Genomic DNA, 22,496 nt, shown 5'->3' with positions numbered 1-22,496 from the left:
TGGGCATAACCCAAATTAATTTTATTTGGGCACACACCCACAAATGAAAAAAAAATTAAAAGAGGATGGATTTGAATGATGTGATTAAATAATTTTTCTTTAAATATTTTACATTTGTGTGTGTGACCAAATAAATTTGATTTGGGTTTGTGCCTATGTAAGAATTGCTCGCAAAACAAGTAAGAAATGATCAAAGAGTCACAATCATCACAATTCATATTGGTTAGCACAAAACTATGCTCAATATTTTTGTTCTAGTACTCAAAGATTGATAATTAAAAGGTTAAAGTGCATTTTTCGTCCCCTAAATTTTAAAATGTTGCGATTTTAGTCCCCTATTAAAATAATAAATTTTTTGCCCTCTATCGTTAGAGAAATATGCTCTTTTGACCCTCTAATTTTATGAAAATGTGCTCTTTTAATCATCTGTCTTTAGGGAAATAAGCTCTTTTGACTCCTAATTTTTACAAAATTTGCAATTTTGGCCCCCTGTTTTGGAACACGTGGCATGTTCTTAGCAGATTTGCAACGTTTTGTAAAATTAAGGAGTAAAATTTGTATTTTTTTTTATTAAGGAGTCAAAATCGCAACATTTTAAAACTTAAGAGGCGAAAAATGCACTTTAGCCTAGTTTTTTTTTTTTTGAAGAGACACTTTAGCCTAGTTAAAATTGGTCTCCTGTAAATACATGTGGAGTCTTCATATAATTAAGCATACACGATTATAGTATTAGTCTATTTGTTCCTATGTATAAACACTCATTTAACTAAAAAATTCTTCCTAAATATAAACTTGTTTTCAAATTACTAGATACATTTATTATTATTTTCTTAAATATAACCCTAATTAATACTACTAACTTTTTTTTTGAGAGAATTAATACTACTAACTTGTTTTGAAATATGAAAAATCAAATTTAATACATGTACACACAAATGACAATTTAAAAATATTAACTCACAAAATACACACAATAATTGTATTAATAATTTTTCTTAAGAAATGTAAAAAAAAAAAATCAAACGGACTTATATACACGAACAGAGAGAGTATTTGATAATTGATAGTAGTATAATTTAGACATAAAATAAATTAAATTTCCTTCATCAAACTAATTTTTTTTCATTCAATAGTTGTCTTAATCTTTTGACATTACATTGACTAGGAAGCTACAACGTGGTTGTATACATTGACTTCAAAGTCATTGTCGTTATCGTATTATAGAAGTATTTATTGATTGGTTTGAATTGTTCCTTTTGGCTGTGTTTGGTAATACAAAAAAGTTAGCTTATGGCTGTGTTTGGTAAGACAAAAAAGCTAGCTTATAGCTTTTTGGATTAGCTTATAAACTTGTTGGATGAAAACGTGATGTGTTTGGTAACAAGCTTTTCTCACGAGCTTATAGCTTTTCTTGAGAAGCTATTTCAAGTAGCTTTTGAGCTTATAGCTGATAGCTTTTTATATTTTCTTCCAATTTTAACCCTATTAATTTAAATTAATTATTTTTAATAAAACAACTACCCCATGTTCATGTTTATAACTACCACGTTTTTTCCATTAAAGAAAAAAAAAAGAAAAACTGCACGCTTTTTTCTAAGGAACGTTATATATATGTATTTTTTTTTTTAAATAAATGATTTATATATTGTTATAACTAGCCTACTGTACACCAAACAATAAATAACTGGCCTATTGTACGTTGTAAAATTTTATATATTCTAGCTCACATTTTGTTTCCTTCCTCTTATTTTTGAGATTCATAAAAGCAGAGATCAAAAATGTCGGTTAAATTTCTTTGAGGATTAAAAGTTGAAGAAATTTTTTACGGAGACTAAGACCAAAAGTTTGAATATTTATAGGGAACAAAAACATATTTAATCATATATTAAAATATTAAAAAAAATAAATACATTAGAAAAAATGTGTGTGTAATATATATATATATATATATATATATATATATATATATATATATAACTTAAAAAAAAAAACATGTCCTTTAATGTCATTTTATACTTATCAGCCACTTCAACAACTAATTTTACCAAACACATTATTTTTAAAAAGTGAGCTTTTCAGCTATAAGCTATCAGTTATCAGCCATCAGCTATCAGCTAGCTTTTCAGCTATCAGCTAGCTTATCAGCTACCAGCTAGCTTATAACTTATTTTTACCAAACAGAGCCTATACCTTGTTGGACTAGCTTATAAGCTTGTTTTGATAGAATGAGATGTGTTTGGTAAAAAGCTTTTCTTACTAGCTTGTAGCGTTTTTTAAAAAGCTAATCCAAGTAGCTTTTTAGCTTATAGCTTGTAGCTTTTCACATTTTATTCCATTTTTAACCTTTAATATTATTTTTTATTTAAAAAAACTACCCGCTCAAGAAAAAGAACTACCCACGTTGTGCTTATTTTATTTTACGGTTTCGTTATTTGATTTTTTTTTTTTTATATACGTACCCACTCAAGAAAAAGAAACTAGCCACATAGTTATGTAATATATCAATTAAATTCATATATACATATTTATCATTATTTTTTCTTTAAACATATTTACCAATTTACACAAAGAAATAAGAGTAAATTACACTCCCCTCCCTTCAAAGAAGCTTGAATTACACTCCCCTCCCCTCTTATGTTAAAATATACACTCTCCTCCCTTGAAAAGTAAAATTTATATTCCCTCCCTTATAAGATGCTTGAATTACAACCTCCTTCCTTAATAATTAAATGGGTCATGTTAACTTGTGCCCTTAGGGCACAAGTTAAGAAACTAAAAATGGAATTAAAAGATAACTTTTGCATGGAAAATATAAAATTTTAAACTTTTAATGCAATGAATGTACAATTCCCAAGAAAAAATTTCTATGTTTAGTTTTTAAACTTGTGCCCCAAGGGCACAAGATAACATTTCCCTAATTAAATATGCACTACACATTAATCTATTTTAACATAAATAAATATTTTTATGATATATATTAATTTTGAACCACCATTTAAAAAAATTAATTTATTTCTTTATAACTTAAATGTCAATGATAATTAAATTTAAATATTTTGCTATTGTTTTTATAATTTAGAGTATAAAATTAACTTTTAAATAACCATGCTTTATTGTCTTTAAAATTTTTTTCACATATTTTAATTTTGTTTTGGGTTGTTTCATATTTTATAATAGGATTTAAAACTACATGTTAATGAAACTGTGAATAAAAAATAGCGAAAAATATGTATTCAATTTTTTATTATATTAAAATAGACTCGCAATACTATTTTTTTGAAGTGTGTTAAATTATTATTTTTTGCTAAATTATTAGAAATAGAAAAAAATATTGAGGGAGTAAAGTGTAGATTTTAACATAAGAGAGGAGGGGAATGTAATTCAAGTTTCTCTTAGGGGAGGGGAGTGAAATATTTTCTAATATGTTTTGAATAAGAGGGGAGGGGAGTGTATATTTTAACATAAGAGGGGAGGGAAGTGTAATTCAAGCATCTTTGAGGGGAGGGGAGTGTAATTTACTCAAGAAATAAATATCCATAAAAAGCTCCCCTAATCTCAATTAAATTCATATATTACATTAATCATTTTAAAGATAAAAAAAATACTTTCACATAAACTAAAATTGTTATAATAAATATATTAGTTAAAAATGTTTATAAATTATATTTATAACATATTAAATATATGTCCTCAAAAAAATACTAAACATATGTGTACTTTTATGTCATTTTATATTTATCAGTCATTTCAAAAGCTAATTTTATCAAACACTTTAATTTCAATTAACTAGTTTTTCAGCTATAAGCTTTCAGCTACCAGTCATCAGCTATAAGCTAGCTTTTCAGCTATCAGCTAGCTTATAGCTTAATTTTACCAAACACACCCTTTATGTTTTGTTTTGCGAGGTGATTGGTTGAATTTCATCACAATTTCTCCCACTTTATTTTTCATGACATATAATTTATTTTTGGCTAAAGTACACTTTCCCCCCTTAACTTTTAAAAACTTGCAATTTTGACCCCCTAAGTACAAAAACTACAATTTTGGTCCCCTATGTTTTAGCCCCTTTGCAATGTTAGTCCTTTTGCCCAATTTTGACTCAGTCAAAGCCTGTGTGGCATGCCATGTGTGTAATAGCTAATTAAAAAATAAGAAAAAAGCCACATCTGTATTGATTAATTAAAAAAATAAAAAAGAAAAGAAAAAGGGAAGGGGCACGTGACTAAACCCTTCTTCCTCTCTACCAACACCAACCACCACACACCAACCTTCATCAAACTCAGCAACAACTTGATATTTTGTGGCTTGAAAGTGAAGTGAATGTTTTGTTTTTGTTTTGTTCAACACTGCTATGATATTGTATTAGCCTATTACCAATCAAAATAAACTAGTTAGTTTTTTCTTAAACAAACAAAAGATTAGTTCTTGAGAGCATATCCAATTTTGCTTTTTCCTTTTCCAACGTTCTTAAGAAGCTGGTGAAAATTAGGCAAAACACCACCATTGTTCAGTTCCTATTTCCTATTGTTCCTCACTAGCAGCGTTCCCAGCCAATTCCAAAACCCAAACCACAAAAAAATGGGTTTGTACGGTTCCGATTTTAAACAAACCCTAAATATCAATAACAAGCGGGTCAAATTTATTTGGATATGGAATTAAGTTTCCACGGTTCCGGAGCACCAATACCAACACGTTCTATGAAGATCTGGAAACTAATTTAGTGGCCTTTGGTTTACCTCTTCTGCCCTTGGTTTAACGATTCTGGATTGAAGAGTTTGGATCTGGATTGCAGAAGAAAAGAAAAGAAAAGAGTGATTTAGTTATGGATTGAAGTTTTTGTTTGAATGAAATTTACTCATACTCTTAAAATTGATGAAGGAGTTTGGTAGGGTTTGAATGAAAACTCAGAAATTGTTTTAGGATTTGATTTGGTTTTTAATTTGATTTTAAGTTTTTGGTTTGATTTTGGGAAGAAAAAAAAAATCTTCTGGAATTGTTGAAGTTGATAGCTTAAGAAGATGAAGGAGAAGGATTGTTTGATGAAGTTGCTGGAAAAAAGTCTTCACACGTGCTCCTTCCCTTTTTCTTTTATTTTTTATTTTTTTAATTAATCATTTCAGATGTGGCTTTTTTCTTATTTTTTTAATTAGCTATTATACACATGGCATGCCACACAGGCTTTGACTGAGTCAAACTTAGGCAAAAGGACTAACATTGCAAAGGGGCTAAAACATAGAGGGTTAAAATTGTAGTTTTTGTACTTAGGGAGCCAAAATTGCAAGTTTTTAAAGGTTAAGGGGGAAAAGTGCACTTTAGCCTTTATTTTTTAAAAGTGAAGAACAATTTTTGTTTATGAGAAAATTACAAAACTCAAGTTGTAAAATATGTGTATTAACAAAATTATATAAATGTCCTTAATCCAAAACTGTAAAATCAAAAGGTTTATAATAAAATCTAACATTATAAGAATAACTATATATGTTTAAAAAAAAGAATAACTATATAGAAAAAAATACATACACAAGAGCCTTTAGATGAAATGGCGTAAGTCTCTTCTAGTTTAACCAATGTTCTAGGTTTGAATCCAGTCTTGCGCATACAGAAACATGTTAGGGAGAGTTTTCCAGCCGTTAGGGTTTCACAAGGCTCAAGAGATTAGTCTCCGCAAATACATGCGCGGAGGATAACAGGTTTACACCAAATATATATATATATATATATATATATATATATATATACACATATATACACACACACACACACACACACACACACACACATATTTACGTAAGTGAATCGGTCTAGAAAGCATAAAAGGCTTTCATAAGAGCAAAATTGAAAATACAATATTTTGTTTTGATGGTCTTTGCTTGGTAACCAATGTTCATTTTCATTGATATAATTGTTGATATTTCTATTGGAATTTAAAGGTTCGATAATGAATACATACGTAAAATAATTGTACCTCTGATTAAACTCGACAATGAATGTGTCAACGCCTTATATTTGGTGTGGGTGTATGTATGAGTCATGCTGCATAGATCGTTGAAATTGAGAAGCCTTAAATGAGTTGTGTTATTTGAACATCCATGTATGTGACAACTTTTGTGACAACCAAAATTTTAGAAAGGAAATGAGATATTGGCACAAAAATCAAAGCAATAGAGAGAGGAAGTAAAAAGATAATGTGAGTATGAGAGAGAAAGTTGTTATAAAAGTTGTCAAAAATGGTTGTTCAAATATCATTTCTCGCCTTAAATTGTTGCTCCAAGTTGAACGCACGTTCAATGAAATTTCACACAAAAAACAAATACTACTACCATAAATTGTGAACCCACGTTCAACGAAATTTCACACCAAAAACAAATACTACAACCATATAGTATCAATTAGAGGTGTCAAATAGCTTGTCCTGGCCGAACACATATAATTAGGTTGGGTCAGCCCGACCCGACTGATACATGGGCTGTAAAATTAGAGTCCGGCCTAACATGGGTCAATGGCCTGATGGGCGGGGTAGACGGACTGGCCCGACCCGTTTTTTAAGTGATGAAATATACAACAAAAAACTACTCCTTTTTTCACATACACACCAAAAGGATCAATAGCACAAACAAACAACTAAAAATAACTACCACATCATCAAATATTATCCACACAAAATAGCTAGGGCGTAAACATTCACCAAACCTTACAAAGTACAACCTTAAATAATAAAATATTATGAGTCTGACACTTCAAAATAGATTAACAAAAGAAATTATAATACATGAGAAGTGAGAACTTGATTCAAAATGAGTCGGATAATTCAAAATGTTACGAGTCCCTTTCAGAGGGGAAAGGAGGAATCCATAAATTTTTTAGACTTATTTGCACATCAAATTATTTTATGCACCATTTTCAACGTTAGATTCATACTATTTTTTTTAAATAAAAAAAAAAGAATAGGATAAACCTAACATTGAAAAATAAGTAGGTTTATCCTACTTATTGTAAGCAAAACTTTTCTATGCAGCGCCTTTTCAACGTTATGTTTATCCTACTTATTGTAAGCAAAACTTTTCTCATGATTCAACTTATTACGACTAGATGTTGTGTGATGACCAACGGTCTGATAGTTATTGCAAAATTCATTAGTAATACGTTCTTTATCACTGATTGAGAATGTAACTAGTGAAATACAAAGTAGTCACTTAAATTTTGAATTACCACTGTGGTTTTTGAATTGTGTTGTATTCGTAACTTTCATGTAAACCATATGTATAAAAACAACATAGAATTATCAACTTTAACATCATTTAGAGGATTAGATTAGATTAGATTAGATTTGAGCTCAAATTTCTCTTCAAATCGAAGTGATTACAAAGAATTATTATGACATATGAACTAAAACAAAAATCCATGCATTTATTTTATTCACTAGTCGTAATGGTAGTGTGTGTAAATATATTTTACGAAGGTACAACTAATAATAGCAACAACATAAACCATTTTCACATGTGGCACCATCCTTAGGAAGCCCCCTTTCTACACAATAATTAATACAATCTTGATTGTTATTTCCACATGAATCTTTGGGAATGCAATATTTGCATGGACCAGGTTTTGAAGTATTTGCTCCTCCTACTGTCAATTTGCATGGACCAGGTCCTGAACTAATTGCTCCTCCTACAATCAATTGAATGTTGTCAAAAACTACGCACACATCAAATTTTGAATTCATAAATTTATTAAAATTCTAACAATTTATATTTGTGGATATACAACAAGTTTGAGGGATCCTTGTACATATAGCTACAGATAATGTATTACTAGTTTACCGTGATCAAACATGAATAATTAAATTTGTTACCTGAAGTCAAAACAGAAGAAATGCATAAAATTGCAATGAAGAAGTGCAATCGGTTGATTTTGGTTGCCATGTTCTTTTGAAATGTGAATGAACAAACAATGCCTATAAGGAGCTATTTATTGAGTTTTCTAAGGAATTATTAATTTTGGTTGACTGTAATAAATTAAAGGACATTTATTTTTGTAATAATTTTGTTTGACGGTAATAATTTCTTTTGACCGTAGACAAAATACTTTTCGACACACCTTTTTCCTACCAGCATGGGAAAATATTTTTAAAATGTTCTATGAGGAAATTAATTTAATAAAAAAAGTTTGAAAGTGATCAAAATTAAAGTATATAAAAAGTATGTTAAAAAGGAAAGTATAAAACAGTGAAAGTAGTCATAATTACTAAAATATATGTTTAACATTCATTTTTTATTTCGGTAAATCAAAATAAAACATGCACTTTTTAATTTTAGGTTACCATGTTATTGTTACATACGAACCCTTGACCACTTTTTTAAAGGGTTCAAATCTTTTACTACATAAACAAATTCATTGTTTTTTAAATGGTGAAAATGATCATAATTACCAAAATATGATATGAATGTGTTAAAAAAGGACGATTTTGTCAATTCCAAAATGCATCAAATAAAATAAAATAAAATAAATCCAACTCTTATTAAAAGGTTTTATAGAATAAATGTTATAAAACTTACATTTTATGAAAAGTATAATTAGAGGCTTAATTTAACGAATTTAATTCATATACTCTATCATTGTTAAGAATTTTTATATTATCAATTAATTATAATCGTAAAATCATTAAAAATATTTATTTTTCTTTTATCATATATAACCATTTTTAAAGTTACACGCATAACTGGTTGTATTGTGTTGACGGTATAAAACATTTTACACTGTCCATATGCATGAAAACTAAATTACAATTTAACAAAATTAAAATCTAAAACTAGGGATCAGGATTTGCTGCTGTAGCAAATTCACACAGTTTGCCGCAGTAGCAAATCTCAGCCATCAATCTATGATCTGACGGTCCCAGTTCACAGCACGGATTTCAACAATTTCACACAATGTCAGATCTTAACCGTTCACTTCAGATCAGACGGTGTAGAACAGCTACAACGTGCAACTGCGTGTAAATATTACAGCAGGAAATCCTTATCCCTAAAACTAGGAGTCTACCTTTAGTGTATGACAATGCTTTCAGTAAAGGGAACATGTGGGAAACTGAAAAATTATTAAATTTATTGAGGTCATGCACAAGGTATTTTTTTTGAGGAAAAGGTCATGCACAAAGTATGTTGTCGCTCTTTCTTCTTGCTCTTTTCCTTGAGTTGAAAATTTTGATAACCTACAAATCTGTATGAAAATTCATCAAAAAACCAATTGAAAATCATTTTATTTATTTAAATTACATATTAAAATATAAAATTACTATTTAATTTATAATATAAAGATAAGTTGTTTAAACATATGATTAAATATAATTTTGGCTTAAATGCGTTTTTCAATTGTAACAAAAACAAAAGTTTTACTCCGCCATATTTAAAAGGAGCTATGCAAACATCGGTCAAAGCATGTGAAGGTAGTCTACGAACTTTTCCCAGATAGCAAGCAGAACAAAAAGTAAAATTTAGATTGCAAAGATATGAATGAGTAGACCATGATAAGATTTTGTGGGTGATATATTTTGTGCCATGCTGAAGAAAAAGAAGATGAATCTTTAATATAATTTTCCCTTTTCTTTCAAGATTCAACGTGCATTCAGCATGAATTCTCACCCCAAGAGCTAACCCTAAAAAGCGAGGATTTCCTAAATCTTTCAACAACTTTGACCTTATGTAAAAACTCAACAAACGCTTACAAATTTGATGGAGTTAAAACCAAAAAAGATATACCCATAACTAACACAAATTAATCAAATAATGACTATTCATGATGCCATAAATATATCTTATCACTTTAATCTTATACATGTAGCTATTTTCTATTTTTGTTGTAAATTCCATATGAATTTCTCTTGTGCTCATCCAAGAATCGCAATAAATCATTGTCATTTTCTTTTTGTAAATGAGAATAGGCCTTCACAACATAGCTGAACTCTTGTCCATACATGTACGATGCACATGCTGCTTTCCATGTGAGTAACTGTAAATCACCAGTTTTAATATTTGACTCAAACTTGCTATTGCTGAAATATTTTGTACGCCACCACCGACAGCGAAGATTCCAAGATTTTGCCGATATACCCTCTATAAATATTTTTGGGGTATGGCGAAAGGAGTGATGTTGCTGCCCCTGCCCTTTTACATTTTGAATGGAGCATGTAGACGTGTGGTCTTCAAGGGGAGAGAATTTAGAAAAACATACAGAGAGCTCCTTCCATGTATTGTATTCTGCATCTGTAGCATCTAAATGTAAAGCAATCATTTCCAGAAGAGATTCAAGACCATAGTACCCTGCAACATATCAGAAGAAACCATCTAATGAAGGAAAGGAAATTATAGCAAGTGAAACAGAGAGTAAGAAAAAAAAAATATTCAATTTATTTGAAATTGTTACGAATGAAGGTACCCATTTGGTGAAACTTTATAAGTTTTGCTAAAGAATAACGACATGTTGGATCCTTCTTTAATATATCCTCAAAACAGCTTTGAATCAAGCGAGTGTTTTTTCGATCAAAATGCTCTAGGAGAATAGCTCGTAATCTGTAATCACCACATCAGTAACTTCATAAGCATAACGAAAAAGCAATATGGGTAAATTACCACAACTTGCTTTTGTCAAATTCATTTAATGATTATATGCACGTGCTGAAGTAGTGGGTTTTAGATAAAGAGACCATAGAAACAATAATGATTAAAATATGTTTGACAATTCAATGATGTAAAAAGATCGAGTACTAACCCCTATTTATAAGGATACAGGACTTCTAATCCTAATTGAAAAACAAATCATTATAATAAATAACTAATAATAGGAAACCAATAATAAGAGATGTTCTAAAATATGAAATTGATCCTATGAGATAACTCAAGTTCATGCTAATATTATATATTTTCCTTATATTCTATCATTCCCCTGAATCTAAAGATATTTAGTCAATGCTTATAGGACCTGAAGCCTAAATTTGAAGGTGTTGCAACTTCAATCCAAATTGAAACATACTGGACAAGCGCTTAAAACAGCAGGTTTCTTTGATGTTACGTGTTCGGAATATAATAAAAATATAGAACATCTTTGATTTTTTTAGTGATTTTTCTTTGATGTTACGTGTGGAAATATAGGAATAGAATATAATAAAAATACAGGGAAATCGTATCTTAGTTTCTTTGATGTTACGTGTTCGGAATCGGAGAAAACATCGACGGTGGCTTCAAACGTTAATCGAGAATATTCACTTTTCAAAGATGGAAGAATGAAAGAGAGAGAGAGAATCAATGTGTGAGAGACAACCCAGCCAGAACAAAGAAAAAACATTAATGATCAAACTTGAATTACAATTGTATCCCTGACTTTTGATATTTAAAAAAAAAAAAAAATTGAGTTTTTGGTCTAAATGAAAAGGTGTTGGTTGCTAAAATGCTCCTTCACAGAACAAGGTGGATCTATTGTAGTGTGTGTGTGTGTGTGTGTGTCTCTCTCTCTCTCTCTCTCTCTCTCTCTCTCTCTCTCTATATATATATATATATATATATATATATATATATATATATATATATATATATATAATAATAATAATAATAATAATAATTCAGTTGTTGGGTGTCCAAAGGGCACCGTCCTGGTTTTTGTTTCGTGTTGCATAATGGCGATCCAACTGGTTTCCTCTTCAGCCACTTTGGCTCATTTCAATAATTCTGTGGTATACCTATCTCACACCACGGGATTATGGATTTTAGATTCTGGTGCTTCTGATCATGTAGTTGGTAATCCCTCTCTTATCTCTAACTTGTCACCTCCTAAGATACCTCACAACATTACTCTTGCTAATGCTTCTAAGGCACAAGTTACTGGTATTGGTCAAGCTTCACCTCTGCCATCTCTACCCTTGAATTATGTGTTATTTGTACTTGGAAGTGCTTTTAATTTGATCTCGGTCAGTAAACTTGCTCAATCTCTCAATTGATCTATAACATTTTCTTATGACTCTTTCCTTATACAAGACCGAAGTACGGGAAAGACAATTGGAACAGGATCTGAATCACATGGTCTCTATTATCTCCATTCTCATCCATCCACTATTTGTGGTGTTTCTACATCTCCAGATATCATTCATCGTCGTTTGGGTCATCCAAGTTTGGTTAAGTTAAAGGTATTAGTTCCTCATCTTTCGTATTTAAAGCCACTGGATTGTGAATCATGTCAGCTTGGCAAACATGTCAGGGTATCTTTTCCAAGTAGTGCCAATAAAAAATCAATCTCTCCCTTTGATATCATCCATTCTGATGTTTGGGGTCCTAGTCGTGTGCCGTCTAATTTGGGATACAAATATTATGTCACTTTCAATGATGATTTCTCTAGATGCACCTGGATCACCTTATTGAAGGATCGTTCATAATTATTTGGTGCCTTTCAAATGTTTTGGTCAGAGATAAAGACCCAATTTGGTAAAACAATTTGAATTTTATGGAGCGACAATGCAAAAGAATATTTTTCTACATCGTTTAACTCCTTCCTGGCTTCTCATGGTATTATATATCAGTCCAGCTGTCCTCACACACTGCAACAAAATGGCGTCGCTGAAAGAAAACATCATCATTTGGTTGACACAGCTCGAACTTTATTGATCAATGCCCATGCACCTTTCAGATTTTGGGGTGATGCCATTCTTGCTATCTGTTATTTGATAAACCGCATGCCATCATCAGTATTGGGCAATGAAATTCCATACTTTTGTTTCCAAGGCACTGTGCGCTGTTCCTCTTCATGTGTTTGGATCTACGTGTTTCGTACATGATCTCTCTCCTGGCCGCGGTAAATTGTTTGTTCGAGCTGTCAAATGTGTTTGTGGGCTATTCTAAAGCCCAAAAGGGGTATCGTTGTTATTCTCCATCTGCACATCGTTTTTATGTTTCAGCAACAGTTACTTTCTTCGAGGATAGAACATTCTTTGTTTCACCCACTACATCTGGTTCTACAACTGATGTTACTACTTCCCAGGTGATGTCCATTCCTCTATTTGAGCCATTTGTCTCTACTCACAATCCTCCATAGTCACAAGTTAACCTTGAGTTCTGTCAGTATGGTATTACTTATGAGCGTCGACAGGTTGAAGCTCCAGAAACAACTACTATTGATTCCAATGATTCAACTTCTAAGACCCATGCTACTGATTCAAGTGATTCAAATACTCTTCCAGTCTCTTCTCCTGTTACTGTTCCACCTGAGCGTCCTATTGACTTACCTATTGCTCTTCGTAAAGATGAAAGGTCTACCGCTAATCCTCATCCTGTTTATAATTTTTTGAGCTACAACCGATTGTCTTCTTCCTACCTGCCTTTTGTTTCTGCCCTTTCAACTGTCTCAATTCCTAAGACACTTAATGAAGCATTATCTCATCCAGGGTGGAAACAAGCCATGATTGATGAGATGATTGCGTTAGAATCAAACAAACTTGGGAGCTTGTTCCGCCTCCTCTTGGAAAATCTATTGTTGGTTGCAGGTGGGTGTTTAATGTCAAAGTGGGACCCGATGGATAGGTTGATCGATTAAAGGCTCGGTTAGGGGCAAAAGGTTATACTCAGGTATATGGTCAAGATTATAGTGATACCTTCTCACTAGTTCCGAAACATTTGTTCGTCTCTTTATAGCTATGGCTGCCATGAAACGTTGACCCTTGTTTCTGTTGGGTATCAAGAATGCTTTTTTGCATGGGGACTTGGAAGAAGAGATTTATATGGAGCAATCTCCTGGGTTTGTTGCTCGGGGGGCATAGTTCGGTTTGCAAATTGAAAAAGTTCTTGTATGGTTTGAAACAATCACCTCGGGCATGGTTTGGTCAACTCAGCAAAGTTCTACAACAGCTTGGGATGACCCGTTGCGAATCAGATCATTCTATTTTTCTTAAATGCTCATCATCAAATAAATATATCTACCTTGTGGTTTATGTTGATGACATTGTAATTACATGTGATGATTATGAAGGTATCAAGGCATTAAAACAACATCTATTTCAAAACATTCAGACTACAGACTTGGGTCCTCTAAGTTACTTTCTCGGGATTGAAGTGGCTCAATCAAACTCTAGTATTGCTATCTCTCAGAGGAAGTAGGCCCTTGATATTTTGGAGCAAAGAGGTCTTATAGATAGTAAACCAGTTGATACTCATATGTATCCTAATGTAAAGCTTCTTCCTAACCAGGGGGAGCCCTATTCTTATCCATGCAGATACCGAAGACTAGTGGGAAAATTGAATTATCTCACCTTGACCAGACCAGACATATCTTTTCTGGTTAGCATCGTAAGTCAGTCTTATCTCTCCTTGTGTCGAATTCTAAGTACATCAAAAGAGCGCCTGGAAAAGGATAGACGCCATACAAATATCGTTGGGCATTCAGATGCCGATTGGGCAGGAGATGCAAGTGATAGACGGTCTACTTCTGGTTATTGCATTTTTGTGGGCGGAAATCTGATTTCATGGAAGAGCAAAAAACAGACTGTTGTCGCCAGGTCGAGTACAGAAGCCGAGTATCAAGCTATGGCTCATACTACATGTGAGCTTGTGTGGTTGAAACATTTAATGCAAGAATTACATTTTTGTGAGGTTGGTCAAATGGAACTTGTATGTGATAATCAATCAACTTTACACCTCTCCTCCAATCCAGTTTTTCACGAGAGGACAAAGCATATTGAAGGTGACTGTCACTTTCTTAGAGAGAAGATTATCACCGAAATCATCAGAACCTCATTTGTCAATTCCAAGGATCAACTCGCAGATATCTTTACTAAATCTCTATGGAGTCCTCGGATAACTTATGTATACGTACCACCTTGAGGGGGAGTGTTGAGATGTTGAAAAGTTGTAACTATTTAGTTTTAACTTCACTATTTATCAAGGGATTTGATTGTAAATACTTGGTTATAAATAACAAGGCTGAAAGTAATTTCTCATAAGCAATTCTAATATATTTTAATTGGTATCTCAAGCTCTGGTTTATTTTTTTCTCTCAATTTTGTTAGGGTTTTTCAGCAACAGTAAGTGCTGACTCTTTGTTTTAGAAGAACCAAGTCAGAATCTCATAGGGCTGCCGCTGCGACCGTCGGACTGCCGCCTTGCACGGTGAATGCCGTAAAACCATCTACGCGGCGCCCAGACCACCGGCATGTGAGACTCACACGCCTCCTTCCAGAGATCCAATTATGACGCCGATTCCAGAGTTCAACTCACTAGCAACTTCTTTGTCTTTTCTAGTGAATATTTGTCTGATTCAGATCGGTAGCTTCTGGTCTCCCTCTAGTATTCGCTCTATTTTTAAATATGTTTCTGCGTATATCTGATATTGTGCACACATTTCGGATTTGTTTCTGCACTTACATACAGCTATGCAATAGCGCTATAGCGCCGCTATTTCAGCATATTAATATTACGATCTTTGTATTTTATTGTATCGGAATATCATATCATGTAAATAGGGATAGTATCTCCGATATTTTTTGCAATTATTACTTCGAGCCAAGATAAAATTGACTCCAGAGTATAATTCAAACACACGCTTTAACCATATAGCACTCTTGTTTTCTCTTTCAACAATAAGATAAGGGATGTGTACCTGATTGGGAGTACAGAATATGAACTATTGCATTGGTTCTCAAGTAAAGTTAGAACATCATTAACTCGACCTCTAATCAACAGCAGCTGTCAACAGAAAATAAAGTGAAGCAATTGTTGATATCTCAAAATTATTCCATGGAGAAAATAATTATCGTATATATTGTTTCAAGCAGATGCAAAATATGCATGTGCATGTACATACAGAAAGGAAACATACAGCAGAGTTGCAGAGCACATATAGTTGTTTTGTGCACGTTAAAATGAAAAATTGATTTCAAATAATCCAAGCCAATTATATTTTCATATTATGCTTGTACACATGCTGACATGCATATGGAAGAGAAGGTCAAATAAAGGACCAAGTATCCCAACAACTAAAAATGGTCTGTTTAGATTACAATTTTTTTTTTTTTTAATCACTAGTAACGCTCTTAAATGCATGTAGAAAATTGAAGGTTGTGCTCCGGCCTACTTAGAGAATGTCTGGATAAACAACTTAAGTAAAAGAGTTTATGAATAAGTTGTTTTTACAATCAAAGAGGAAATGAAAATAAACTCTGCATACACTGAAAATAGCTTTGGAAAATAGGACATCTGAGGTAGCTTATGAAAATAAGTCTCCAAACAGTTACACAAACACTTATGTCATAAGAAAAACCCGAATAAGCTTTGCCAAACACCCTCTTATCCAAGTACTGGAATTTAATTAAATAATGATGGATGTGGATCGCAAATTGCAAGGACTGAGCTCCTAATCAGTTGGTAATAAAGGTTTTTGAGACACTATAAGGGATGTGATCCAAAAGCTCAAGTCATCAAGGGAAGGTTAGAAAATGTGAAATAGAGTAGATGAATTTGAACGGGGCAACGGATTTATAATTGTATATGTCAAATAGAAATAAGAGTTTAACATTTCTACACGGACAGCAATAAAAATTACGAAATGTATTATACAAAATATGATGAGTAGGAGTCGAAGGAAGGTTATGGCACAAAAGCTCCACTAAAGTGAAGCCATTTCAAAGTTACTATTTATGGCTTATATTGAAGCCACCGGTTGTGTTTTTACTCATGTAAAGTAAGCTACTTCTTATTATTAGATCTTCTTATGGCTTATATTGAAGCTACCGGTTGTGTTTTTACTCATGTAAAGTAAGCTACTTCTTATTATTAGATCTTCTTTAAAAACTTGTTTGGCCCGGCTTCTTCTTAAAAGAATATCAATTTACATAAAAAAAATGTTTTTTTTTTTTTTGCGATGTGGCCAGATATTATTATTGAATAACATAGTTCAGAAAAGTTTTACACTACTAGTGAAATCTAAGTTAAATTTTGTTTTATTTTGGGGATGGGGTTACGTAACTAGTGACTTGTTATAACTTCAAAGTTTTAAACCATCTTTTCAGTTTATTCAAAAATTACAAATACCAATACCAAAAGTAGTGAAGTGGTTCCAAAATTATTTGAAATTGAAAAGTATGCTCCATACCTGAATTAATGGAAGTAATGCTGCTGATGCAAAGGATGTTGAATTTAGAGCCAGACGTAAATAATTTTCTGCATTGTTATAGTAGTCATTAAACTGATCTCTGTGCAGGATATGGAACTCACGCAGACCGTTCCCCTCCGGAAAACGCAAGGGTAACAACCACAAATCAAGTCTCCCTAAATAAATGCATAAGAAAATCAAAAGTAAAGTTACAGGTGAGCTGAATAGCAAACGCTATCTAAAATATAGACTGATGTGAGAGTATAAATGCTAAATGAAGAGCAATATTTAGAATAAGACTAATAAGTGGCTGCTGTAAAACAGTAATCGCAGGCATGAGAAAATTAAAATCTAGCCTTATCAAACTATTATGCAAGACAAAATCAATATTTTCAATCTGGGAAGAAAAAAATCAGATAGGAAAAATTGAAAATATACAAGCATATGTGCATGCACATTCTCATACAGGTGTGCAGCCACAAGAAATAGATAATCTGCCGTTAATGATTAATCAGAAAACAAAAATCTTACCAAGATCAAGATCATCAGTATGCAAGATATCTTGTGTGGGATTTTCATCAGATGTCAAGGAAAAACCTCCTACCTCAATGATTGGATGTGATTTTTCTCTTCTATGGTTAGCATCAACATCCATGGAAACAATCATATCTTTATTGGTGCCAATCTCCCCAGAAATTTGCCCATCACCCATGACAGATGAATCTGAGTCACATTGATATTGGGAGTCTGCCATGTGCGACTCAACTGAATTATGCCATTCTGACTGTCCGACCCTGTTGCTGAATGAGATTCCCTCCGTATGTACCTTGTTGCTGAATGAGGTTCCCTCCGTTTGTGAGTTCTCTTGACGGTCAATTTGATCTAAATCTCTCCACTTAAATTCATCTGGAATCCCAGAATACCACAGCTCGTAGAATGTCAAACCCATCATCATCTTTGAAACGGGATCATTATCAGTTTTCTCTTGCTCAATGCTAATGAAGACACAAAAGGACAAAAAAAAGAGACCGGGGGATAAGATGCAGGACAAAATTAGAGCCAACTAAGCAACCATACTAACAGTATTTCTCAAAAGGTGCAATTTATTTTTGAAGTAAAAATCGTCATTAATGCAGGACAAAATGCTTTATCAAGGAAAGTTAGCAATTGAAAAAAGTCAAAGGTGTTTAAGTCATTATCAGTTAAGTTATAAGTCGTCAGTATTTCATAATGAATAGTTGAGAACCATACATATTCTTAGTTAAGGTATTATTCCTAAATTTTTTGAGAATTAGAATACTAATGGCGATAATCATTAATACTTCATCAACAATTATGAGCAATATAACTTTTACAGAACAATATATCACCCGCTAAAGAATAGAACGGTAATGGTAAATAACCAATTGACCACATTATCTTGTGATGACAAGTTTTGAAACAATTCACTCCTTGGCATCATGATGCAACACATATGTCTCTACTGAAACTAGCCGCTCTTTCCACGCCAATGTTCAGTAAGAGCAGGATCCATTTGGTTTCATGACTCAAACCTATGACTTTCTAGTAGTTACACAATAGCAAATATAATCATTGTGCCAAGGCTCCCCTACAGGTAAAGAGCTAAGCATTAAAATTTAATATAGCATACCATACAGACAGCTGAGATTCTGTTTGATTAGCATCGCCTTGCATAAGACGGAACAACAAGAACTCCAATTGAACTGCATACCTGCTCTGCTTTCCAAGTAAAAATACACAATAAATTTGAATGTTCTAAATCAACCTACCCATAACAGTTTTTCAATTGCAAATATAAGTTATTTATCAACTAGAACTGAAGTTATAAGAGATTTGGTGAGATTATTTGCATTGGATATAGAAGAGTTGTGCAACAGCAGGCTGCAACATAATGTAAATAGGAACAAACATATAATCATTAAACACAATACTGATTACTCTCACTTAGCTTGCACATGCAATAAATTAATAAGAAATCTTTACAAAATTACTAAGAATTACATCTAAAATTTAGGGAACCTTTGAAAGTTAAGCTTCAATAATGAACTGAAAGAATTTTCTGCATGTAAAATTCAGCTAATCTGTTATAAAATTGTAACCTTTGTGCTAAAGTAGAAAAAAGTGAAAGAAAAAAAAAAACTTAATAGATGGTAATGAACACTGAGCATTAAAGTTGGAATTTGGTTAGAACTCAGCCATCAAGATCTTGAATATTGTAGAAGATAATGTTAGTATGTGAAAAGACGAGCATAGCTGCATATGCAAGAATTTTTCAAATACCTATTCAAAATAATATTATAAAGGTAGCCATTATAAAGAACTTGGGAGGAGTGTTTCTGAAATATACCTCTACTGGCCAAGTCTTCATTAATCCAATCTTCTTTGACCAAATATCATAAAGATTTGTGATCCTTGTTGGATTCATATAATAGTTTTTCACATGCTTAATAAGCTCGAGTAAAACCTACATATACACAGGCATACATTTTGGATTCAGGATATCAATGATGAAAGAAACTACAGCAAAAATGTATAACAACTTTAGAAAGAGGGGGTAAAAGGTAACAGAAGTAAGGGAGGCTGGTTTCAATCTATGCGTAAAGTAATATGATTTCAACATGTGGTTAACTATACAAATACTAGTCAGTTATAGCAAAAGGAGCTAGTCTTCCATAACATGGCAAACCACAGCTCAAATGTCCAAATAGGTGCCCATATCAAGTGTCTCACAACTCCTCAAACATGAAGTATTCCTACATGATTAAACCCATGGTTTACAACAAAAATAAAAAACATTTATTTTTCATATAAGTGCTACAAAGCTTTTCCAAATCGATTCTATCCCCTTTAAATTTAAAGGATATACACGGTCAGAGCAAACCAGTTTTCCACTGACATCCAATAGAAATCTACTGTTTCGCCATGCCATTCCACTTTTGTAAATGTATCTTAAAATTGATGTTATGAGAGAGCTCCTATCGGATGTCAGTAGAATTTGTATACACCGACAGTGTAAAACTTTTTAACACATGCATCCAATCAATTTACGTGATATAGACATTTGTGGATATATTTTATAAACCAACCTATAAAAATGGCACTACATTGTGACTTGATTGTATACATCTAAACGTCTAAACGTATCAATATAATTTGTATATTTTATCCCAACCTATAAAAAATTACACTGTCTGTGCATATAAATTAACCTCTAAACGTATCAATATAATTTGTATACATCGACAGTGTAAAACTTTTTTACACATTCATCCATTCAATTACACCATGTAGACATTTGTTGAGATATTTTAAAAACTAACCAATAAAAATGGCATTGGATGCATGTGTAAACAAGTTTTACACCATCAGTGCATAGAAATTAATCTCTAAACTAAATTGTTAAATCTTTCAAACAACAGCATAATCATTTAAAAGAATAGCATAATCATTCTAAACTTAATTGAAGAAATTTGGGATATTCAGAAACAAGAAAGATGAAGAATACCCAAAATTTGAAACGGTTGTTGTTGGGAGAAGCATCGTTAACAGTTCCTTTCAAGTAAACACTAAGAACACCACTAGCTGAAACCCAATCTTGCTGATTAACGAGTCTCCGCAGCAAATACTGCAATCTCCGGCGATGCTCTGTTCTGAGAGGTTTAGGACAGAGACGAAGAACGTAAGAAGGTCTTGTAAGAGATAAACGGATTCTCATCTCCTTCTTTTTCCGGGCGGAGAGTTGGTGGTTAGCATCGTCCTTTCTCTTGCGGCGAGGGGTTGGTTTCGTTGGAGTAATGTTGGTATCTGCTTGTATTATATCTAACGCTTCGACTTCCATTGCTACCATTAAGATTCTTCACGTCGAGCACTGTTGAAAGTTGAAACCCTTTTTCTCAAGAGGTTAGTGAAGAGAGGATGGAGAATGCTGTGGAAGAAGAATTTCGATGTTTAGGGTTTAAGGTGTTGTGCCATCAACGATGGATTTTGTCATTCTTCACTGTATCATTTATATTTTTTTTTATATCATTTTTGTCTTTTTAATTGATTTATATCATTTATATTTTTTTTTTATATCATTTTTGTCTTTTTAATTGATTTATATATGGTCCTTCAAAAAAAAAATTGATTTATATATGGATCTTCAATATTCAATTAAATGGATTTTTACTAATGTTTTCATATGAATTTTATATTTGTTAGCTTAGTTCAGTTGATAATGACAATGTATATATATATATATATATATATATATATATATATATATATATATATATATATAAAAGGTTTGGAGTTTGAACCCCGACCACCATAAAAAAAAAATGAAAATTAATTTAAACAGAAGAAGAATGAAATTTTATCAAAAAAAAACTCATCCATCAAAAATAAAAACTAAAAAAACTAGTTTATAGCTTTTTTTTGACAAAAAAACTAGTTTATAGCTAATAATCGATAGTTGATGATTTATAGTTAAAAAGTTAGATAATTGAAAACAAAGTGTTAGATAAAATCGTTGAAGTGATTTATAAATATAAAATGACATTAAAGTAAATATTTATTTATTTTAAATAATTTAATTTATTTTGAATTATTTTTATTTATAAAGTGTGAACATTCTATATGAGTTCAATTGAAATAATTTTTTTTAACAAAACCTTTTTATATTCATTATTATATATCTTTTTATTTAACATTAAATATTATATAAATTGTAACAAGAACACAATAAAGACCCAATTCTATCAAAAAAGGGAAAAATAAAGATTGAAACATTTGTCATTCAATTACATGAGGATTGGCCTCAAGAGAAAAATAGAAATTTGAAGGAAAGTAGGGGCAACACAATGGAGATCAGCCGAAAGTTGATGGGGTTGAAACAGTTACCATAGAGAAAAAGTCTTTGTTGGCTAATAGTAATGATCAACAGTTAGTAGTTAACGATAAAGTTTCGGTTACATAAGCAGTTAAGGAATCAGAAAGACGAGAGGAGGCTAATAGTAGTGATTTCAATTAAGGAATCGACAAGAATAGTGATGTTTCAGCTTCTCAAAGAAAAAAGGTAAGGCATGGGAGAAGACAATTTTGTCCTCACAAGTGTGATGATTCAGTGGGACCGGAACCTTGGAGTTATGAGTGGCTCAAAGGTAATTGTGTACCAGAGGTTTATCATAATGATTGTAACATTAGTAGTAAGGGTCTGTGGGGATCAGTGTTAAAGGAGGGGAAAAATTGGTCATAAACCTCGTTCGAAGAAGGTGGCACCATCTTTATTGGATTTGAAAATAGTAGCAAGGTTGGTGACAAAGGATAAACATGAATTGATTCGTTCTCTCAAAAGGAGCAAAAAGAATAAG

The 22,496-nt window shown here is 32.1% G+C and overlaps 1 protein-coding gene and 1 long non-coding RNA gene across 2 annotated transcripts; both read right to left on the bottom strand.

Moving 5' to 3' along the window:
* Positions 1 to 7,316: 7,316 nt before the first annotated feature.
* LOC146949652 (uncharacterized) lies at positions 7,317 to 7,971 on the bottom strand. Its single transcript, XR_015027352.1, has 2 exons — positions 7,853 to 7,971; positions 7,317 to 7,668 (listed from the first exon to the last, which is right to left on the bottom strand). It is a non-coding gene; the product is annotated as an uncharacterized LOC146949652 (long non-coding RNA).
* Positions 7,972 to 9,669: 1,698 nt separating this feature from the next.
* Positions 9,670 to 21,124, bottom strand: LOC146949651 (TAF RNA polymerase I subunit A). The gene is made up of 8 exons (XM_085745595.1): positions 20,651 to 21,124; positions 19,493 to 19,609; positions 18,776 to 18,861; positions 17,656 to 18,119; positions 17,125 to 17,300; positions 15,634 to 15,719; positions 10,435 to 10,568; positions 9,670 to 10,319 (listed from the first exon to the last, which is right to left on the bottom strand). The coding sequence occupies exons 1-8, from the start codon at positions 20,990 to 20,992 to the stop codon at positions 9,841 to 9,843; spliced, it is 1,884 nt and encodes a 627-aa protein (XP_085601721.1). The 5' UTR covers positions 20,993 to 21,124; the 3' UTR covers positions 9,670 to 9,840.
* Between the last annotated feature and the right edge of the window lie 1,372 nt (positions 21,125 to 22,496).

This window comes from Medicago sativa, chromosome 2 (genome assembly GCF_051527215.1).
Source record: "Medicago sativa cultivar Bolivia chromosome 2, Bolivia_mono, whole genome shotgun sequence".
NCBI lineage: Eukaryota > Viridiplantae > Streptophyta > Magnoliopsida > Fabales > Fabaceae > Medicago > Medicago sativa.
Note: the sequence above shows the minus strand (reverse complement) of the source record. Positions and strands in the feature narration are given on the sequence as shown.

Excerpts from the sequence above, each read along its gene's own strand:
- LOC146949651 (XM_085745595.1), bottom strand. The coding sequence starts at position 20,992 with ATGGTAGCAATGGAAGTCGAAGCGTTAGATATAATACAAGCAGATACC. Across the intron at positions 19,610-20,650 it reads ACAACCGTTTCAAATTTTGG|GTTTTACTCGAGCTTATTAA; the intron begins GTATTCTTCATC and ends GTGTATATGTAG. Across the intron at positions 18,120-18,775 it reads GAATCTCAGCTGTCTGTATG|CATTGAGCAAGAGAAAACTG; the intron begins GTATGCTATATT and ends TGTCTTCATTAG.